Source organism: Lactuca serriola, chromosome 1 (genome assembly GCF_051521515.1).
Source record: "Lactuca serriola cultivar US96UC23 chromosome 1, Lser_US96UC23_V15, whole genome shotgun sequence".
Lineage (NCBI taxonomy): Eukaryota > Viridiplantae > Streptophyta > Magnoliopsida > Asterales > Asteraceae > Lactuca > Lactuca serriola.
Genome location: NC_136408.1, coordinates 56,040,649 through 56,047,564, shown reverse-complemented (window position 1 = coordinate 56,047,564; position 6,916 = coordinate 56,040,649). Strand labels below are relative to the sequence as shown.

At 28.6% G+C, this 6,916-nt stretch overlaps 1 protein-coding gene across 1 annotated transcript; it reads left to right on the top strand.

Moving 5' to 3' along the window:
* Positions 1-869: 869 nt before the first annotated feature.
* LOC145089113 (alpha/beta-Hydrolases superfamily protein) lies at positions 870-4,412 on the top strand. Its single transcript, XM_079027605.1, has 7 exons — positions 870-1,319; positions 1,995-2,033; positions 2,127-2,197; positions 2,319-2,383; positions 2,469-2,558; positions 2,662-2,754; positions 3,871-4,412. Exons 1-7 carry the CDS (start codon positions 904-906, stop codon positions 4,285-4,287), a joined length of 1,191 nt encoding a protein of 396 aa, XP_078883731.1. The 5' UTR covers positions 870-903; the 3' UTR covers positions 4,288-4,412.
* The last annotated feature ends 2,504 nt before the right edge of the window (positions 4,413-6,916 follow it).

Here is a 6,916-nt window from a genome sequence, read left to right as displayed (position 1 = left end):
TTTTAAGAAAATACAATCTCAAATATAAATCAATTGTCTGGGTAAATTAAAAATGTCTAAATTCTAAAGAACTTGACTTTCATTTTCGATATATTTTTTAATAGTAAATATATTAATATGATGTATGTCAACACATAAAGTATAACAACATAAAACTTATACATATAATGTTGGTTTCGTTTTTTTTGTTTTTTATACCTTTTTTGGGGTTTTTTTTTTCTATAGATTTCTTCATTAACAAATGTTGTTAAAATTTAACAAAAATACATAATTTTCTAAACCATAATACAAGAGGAAAGTTTGTTCATATTTAGTTATTGGATTTTTTCAAGAGGTAAACGAACTCTCAACTTTGTTCACTAAATTTTTTTTCATTATCTATTTACCACTGAACTGTTCACATTTCAGTTGCAAATAGAAAATGAAAAAAAAATTTAGTGATAAAATATGAACAAAATCGAAAGTTTGTTACCCCTTCAACTCATTATCCCTATTTTAAAAGATTTAATCTATACAATTATAAAAATCTTATTCACAAATCTCATGCATGTTACTATATATCATTACTAATATATACCAACCGAATTTATTGATAGCTAAACAAGTTGGTATCAACTATAATTGGAATGTTAGTAGAAAAACTTTATTTACCAATTATAATTGGTATAATGCATGGTTTAAAAAAAAAAAAAAAAAAAAAAAAAAAAAAAAAAAAAAAAAACTGGTACCATATTATTCCCTACATTAAACGACTTGTTTAGTGCTTAATTTGCATTTTAACATCCTTTAGGGGCTATAAATGAAACTATCAAAGTATAAGGTATTTTCACTTTCTAACCCCTCTACGCGTTATAAGAGAAACACTAGTTTGCTTTTGACAGACTCAACATCTGTCCGCCAGCCATGGAAGGAACGGTACAGATGGAAGAGCTGACCTCCGGCGCCAGCGGCCGTATCATCCCGGTCTTCAAGAACGTTCGCCGATCGGTGTTTTCTTCAGCCTCAATCCGCCGTGCACTAATTTTCTTCCAATCAATCTTCCTGTGGTTCATTTTCCATCTACGTCGTTGTCAACAGCACCATCGCCATCCTTCACCTCCGTCATCCCCTTCCTCGAAACGGAAGTTTTCTTTCAGGAGGAGAGAAATCGAGGAGGATGTGCTCAGGCGAAGAGCTCTCGCCGAGGAAATTCAGATGGTTAAGCCGTCGATCGATGATGACTGGACTAGCCAGTGCCACGCCACCACGTCTCTGTTCTTCGGAACCGGACGTAACGCCTTGTTTTGCCGGTCGTGGCTACCGGTTTCCGGGGAGATTAGGTAAAGCAGCCTCTTGTAGACTTCGTCATATTGCTAATTATCATACAACTTTTACGAATTTCATCTCAGAATTCTGTATTATCAAGCGTTATATCATCACAATTTGTGCGTTTAATTGATTAGCTTGGAAGATTTCAGAAAATAAATGGTTAAAATTTCAGTAATTTCTACATTTCAACGTTCTTCCTAAATCAGTACTCATTTCTAGGTCGATCAGACAAACAGGAAATTCGAATTTAGCATAGAATCGATATATCAAAGATAATGCTATGAAAAGTTGTATTATGTATGCTTGCTAGATGTCAATTGATCAATATTACTTCATATTTGGTAATTTGGGTGTCAAGTTAAGCATAAAAACTGTTCAAGGGAATACTGTATGTTTTGCCTAATCTACTTTCATTATGTGGTCAAAAAGCTTCCCTCCATTGTTTGCAATTTGAAAGCTTTCTCTAAGTGTAAAGAATCTTACAGTTTTCAACTTAGAAAGAACAATCTATTTGATCTAAAGAGTCATGTTATCCCACTTTCTATGAGAGGTTGAAGTAAGCTGTACATTTACTTAATCATCTCCTCTTTAAATCTATCATTTTTCAATCAATGAATTACATAATCCACAACTTTTCTCATTTCAATAGTTTCAAATATCTAATTCTGCTGCTTTTGTCTTTCCAGGGGTATTTTGATCATCATACATGGACTAAACGAACATAGGTATTTCCATTTCCACTTCATTTTTCTGACCTCATTATCAAATAATTCAATTTTTAATTATTTTATTAAAACTATTTAAAATGTCATTTGTAGTGGGAGATATGCTGATTTTGCTAAGCAACTCAATTCCTCTAACTTTGGGGTATATGCAATGGACTGGATAGGTAGGTATGATATGTCATACTTTTATTACCAAAATACCATTTACAAATTACAATAACAATTTTCATTTTTACTTTTTACAATAAAACATTATTATGGTTTTTATAAATTTCTATACTTTAGGTCATGGAGGTAGTGATGGATTACATGGATATGTTCCTTCACTTGATCATGTTGTAGCAGATACTGTGAGTTTATATAACCTTTTTATCTCTTATTTTTTTTTTATTACAATATTTGATTTTATAAATTTATATTTTTATTTATTTTTAGGGGTCTTTCTTGGAGAAGATAAAGGGAGATCACCCGGGGACACCTTGCTTTCTTTATGGGCATTCAACAGGTGGAGCTGTGGTTTTAAAGGTAATAAGACTACAATACTTGATAATATTGTGTAGAATTGATATTTCATATTTGGTTTTATGAAGGGTAAATTTGTCATTTGTTTGTGACTTTGTTCTAATAGGCTGCTAGCTATCCTTACATTGAAGAAATGGTGGAGGGAATTATAATAACTTCACCAGCATTGCGTGTTACTCCTGCACATCCCATAGTAGGGGTACGTCTCGTAATTTTACCTCGAATTATATTTATTCACACAATTAATAAAAGTATATATATTTTTTTGTCGTTTACTGTATTTTGACCCAATTTTAGTAAAGATTAAAGTGGGAAGTAGAAAGCATGTTCAATGTATGCACAAAATGTTGCACCAAATTAGGCGGAAACTTGTTGCATCAATGTATATAATATGGACCACATTACACATAATTTTATTAGGGTTTATTTTTTGATATTTTTTTATAGAGTTTTATTTTTATATCCATTTAAGATAATTTAATTTGAGATTGTTATGCTTTCTTCTTAACAAAAAATTTTAAAAAAATTGTAATTTAGCTATAAGTGTGACAAAAAAAGGTTCGTTCATGTGTTTGTTTTTTTGTTGAGGTTAATCAAATTGCAAATACTTATACTACAACACATTACCTAACTCCTAAATGTGTTGTTGAAATTTGGTGCATTTATTGTTGTAAAACCAAATTTGGTGTAAACATATTTTAAAAAATTGGTTTTACACCAAATTTTATGCAAATTTGGTCCATAATTTGGAGATGCCTTTACGCCGCACGTTTTGTATATATAAGAACCTTTTCTTTTTCAAATTAAATAAACCATCTCAATAAGGCTAAATTACCATTTTATCCTTACATTCCAAAAACCATTTTCACAATATTCATCTATTTTAGCACAAGAGAAGTTCAAATGAAAAAAAAAAAGTCAAATAGGTGATCCGTTAGTGTCTTAATATATTAAGCCAGATTTTTTGGCCTAGCCCATTAAATCAATTTGTTCATATTAATTTAAAAAAAAAAATCAAGCCGTTAATCCATCAAAACCCATTAATTAAATAAAAAAAAAAAAAACAAAAAAAAAAACCCAAAATGAGTACAATGGTGAAACCGTTAAAGTAAAGTACACACTTACTTTTTTGTACTTCACCTACCTACAAAACCGGTGACCTACAAAAACAAGTTTTTAACAAGTCAAAAATATTATAATACATTAGCTCACAATTTCATATGGATTTTTTTTTAAATAATCATAAAACAGTTAAGTAGTTAAATCGATAAAATAAAATCATAGTATTTAACAATTTCACCTATAAATTATGCAGGCAGTAGCACCATTATTTTCACTTTTAGCTCCAAAATACCAGTTCAAAGGCGCGAACAAAAGAGGGATCCCAGTTTCAAGAGATCCCGCGGCTCTGATAGCCAAATACACGGACCCTCTGGTCTACACAGGCCCAATGAGGGTCCGTACTGGGCATGAAATTCTTCGAATTTCAGCTCACTTAACGCGAAACTTTAAGTCAGTAACCGTACCTTTTTTTGTCCTACATGGAACCGCTGACAAAGTCACGGACCCACTTGCTTCACAGGACTTGTACCATGAGGCACCCTCAAAGTACAAGCATTTAAAGCTGTACGATGGGTTCTTGCATGATTTGTTGTTTGAGCCTGAAAGGGAGGATATTGGACGAGATATTATTGATTGGATGGAGAGGAAGCTAATGAGTAGCTCCTATTAACCATTCTTTGAAGGTGAACTTAATATTAGGTTATGTGGTTTGGGAGAATATATGTGTATGTATGTATGTGTATGGATTTGGGATTTTTATGCTTAATGTTAAATCGTATCTCTAGATTATGGAAATTTATTGTTTTGAATGTTTTGTATGGTTTAAGGCTATGACTAGTTGAAAAGATAGCTTATAGTTGAAAAACTAGTTTTTAGTTGATAAAAATAACATTTAAATAATATAAAAGAGTATGTAGAAGGTTTAGTTTTTGTATAATTAGTAAAGAGTATATTTGGGTAGAATTTTGAAAAAGCTTAATAAGTTCCTTTAAACACTAGTTTGAGTAGTCTTTTAAAAATTTACCTTATCATTGTTTTATTATTACCAAGCATATTTTATAAGATAGTTAATTGTGAGGTGTTAAACATATCTAAATGTTTTTGAGGCATAAAGTATGATATGAATCAATAATGCACCAAAACATGGGATGTTTCTTTTCAATTAATGAGTTATGTGAAATGGTTTAAGCATTTAATATAGATATTTATAGATGCTTGTTTTTTTTTTCTATCTAATTTGGACATAAAAAATTAATCTGTTAAATTAAAAAAAAAATCACCCTTTTTTGCTATATGTCACACTATTATTGATTTGACCACATGTCATTTTGTGGTTATTTTCAATTTTTTTTTCACATGGAATTTTGTGGTTTTTTTTATTTTATTAATTTTCATATAATATTTAAATGTAATAATTGCAATAAGTATAATAATAAATGTATATTAATTTCATTAATTGACTTATTTCTAATTTCAAATTTTCTAAATTAAAGTTTTATTAGTTTCTTTTGGTTATTTATCTAAATTATTTGTTTAATTTTAAAGAAAAACAAACAATTTAATTTTAACAATTCAATAATTTTCTTTTTTTTTTCTTATAAATTCAAAGGTATGTTCAAAATTTTATATTTTTTTCTTTAAAATGAACCCATATAATAAATAGGCCTTACACCTAATCGTATATCAAGACACTTACCATTAACTAGAGATTTAAGACACGTCACCTTCCTTTTATATGGATCATTGTGAATTAAATTTCTAATATTCTATTTAGTTTTTTATAAATTAAGAAAAATATTTTATATTATCTTCTTACAATAATATTAACTATTTATATATTTAATAACGAACTAAAAACTAAAAGGCTTTTGGTCTAATGGTAAGATGGTAAGGTGTAACTTTTTCAAATAAAAGATGATAAGACATAAATAGTGTTTATGATTAGGTTAGTTTGCCATTTAAAAAAAGTAATAATAATGAACTAAAAAAATATATAGAAAGAATAAATAAATAAAAAATTAATATATATAAAGATGCGAACAATAGAACAACTTTACAAATTTACTGGGTAGTGAAAAAATCTTACTTAATAAATGAAAGTTTTTTTGCCACATGTCAATCTCTCATGAATTTTGACACTTGTCATTTTGTGGTATTTTTGAAATAAATATTATCTACTTGTCAATTTTTGGTTTTTTCAATTTTTAAAATTAAAATCATATATTTATATATGTAAAGTATTGAATATCATATATATGATATTAAATTGTAATAAATACATTTCTTTATTTCTTATTTTATATTTATACATTAAAAAATATTTTATATTACACTTTAATATGTAATTTTTTTTTAAATCAACCCGTATATTATACGGATTTCCCAACCGATTTTCCCAATTATATGGACTTACAAATACGAGGTACATGAACTTTGACTTTGTAAACTTCTATGACTATAATGTTCTCCCATGTGGTGCTGGGTGTTGAAACGTGTAAATAACTTCCGACAACTCTTATACGCGCTAGTATTACGAATTTCCACAAATTACCCCTGCATTTTTAAATTAGATCAAATATAGTTTCTTTGATAATTTTTTGACAAGGTGATCACTGTCGGTTTGAATATATTCTATTGTTCACCTTTTTTGGTTACAACCGTTAAAAATAAGGGTTAACTGCTTTTGAAAAGATGTTAAAGACCAATTTACCCATCTTTGATTTATTTGTCATTTTCATAGGTTTATTATAAAGTATATTACATTTTTGGTCCCTATGGTTTATATTCTTCTACAGTTTAGTCAGAATTAAACTTTTTTTTGAACTACGAGTTTAGTGGTTAACAATTAGTATTATTAAACCGTCGATGTCTAGAATAAAACTCGAGACCTCCAATCTAAAAGACAAAACATTTACCAAATGAGCTAGTCCCACATTGGCCAAAATTTTAAATTTTTGATGTCTTATCCTTGTGATTTCCAAAAAATACATATGTGGTCCTTAAGTCCAACTCTTTAATTTCCATAATTAAGTAGTAGGTAGGAAACTCCATTAAATACCTTTAGTTTTACCATTTTTTGATTTTGTCCCTTTTTCATTTAACATTTTATTGCCATTGACCCATTTATATAATGTTCTTAGTTATAATTATCTAATAAAAAAGTTTAAGATTAAAATAATCTTTTAAACTATAGTCTAAATTCCCTTTTAGTCATTAATTTTCTTGATAAGGTCTATGTAGCTTGTTTATTCTATGTATATTCATCCTTTTCACATGTATAAAATGTTTTACACACTTCT

Coding starts and splice junctions, on each gene's coding strand:
- LOC145089113 (XM_079027605.1), top strand. CDS start 904: ATGGAAGGAACGGTACAGATGGAAGAGCTGACCTCCGGCGCCAGCGGC. Junction 2,034..2,126: donor CATGGACTAAACGAACATAG/GTATTTCCATTT, acceptor TGTCATTTGTAG/TGGGAGATATGCTGATTTTG. Junction 2,755..3,870: donor CTGCACATCCCATAGTAGGG/GTACGTCTCGTA, acceptor TAAATTATGCAG/GCAGTAGCACCATTATTTTC.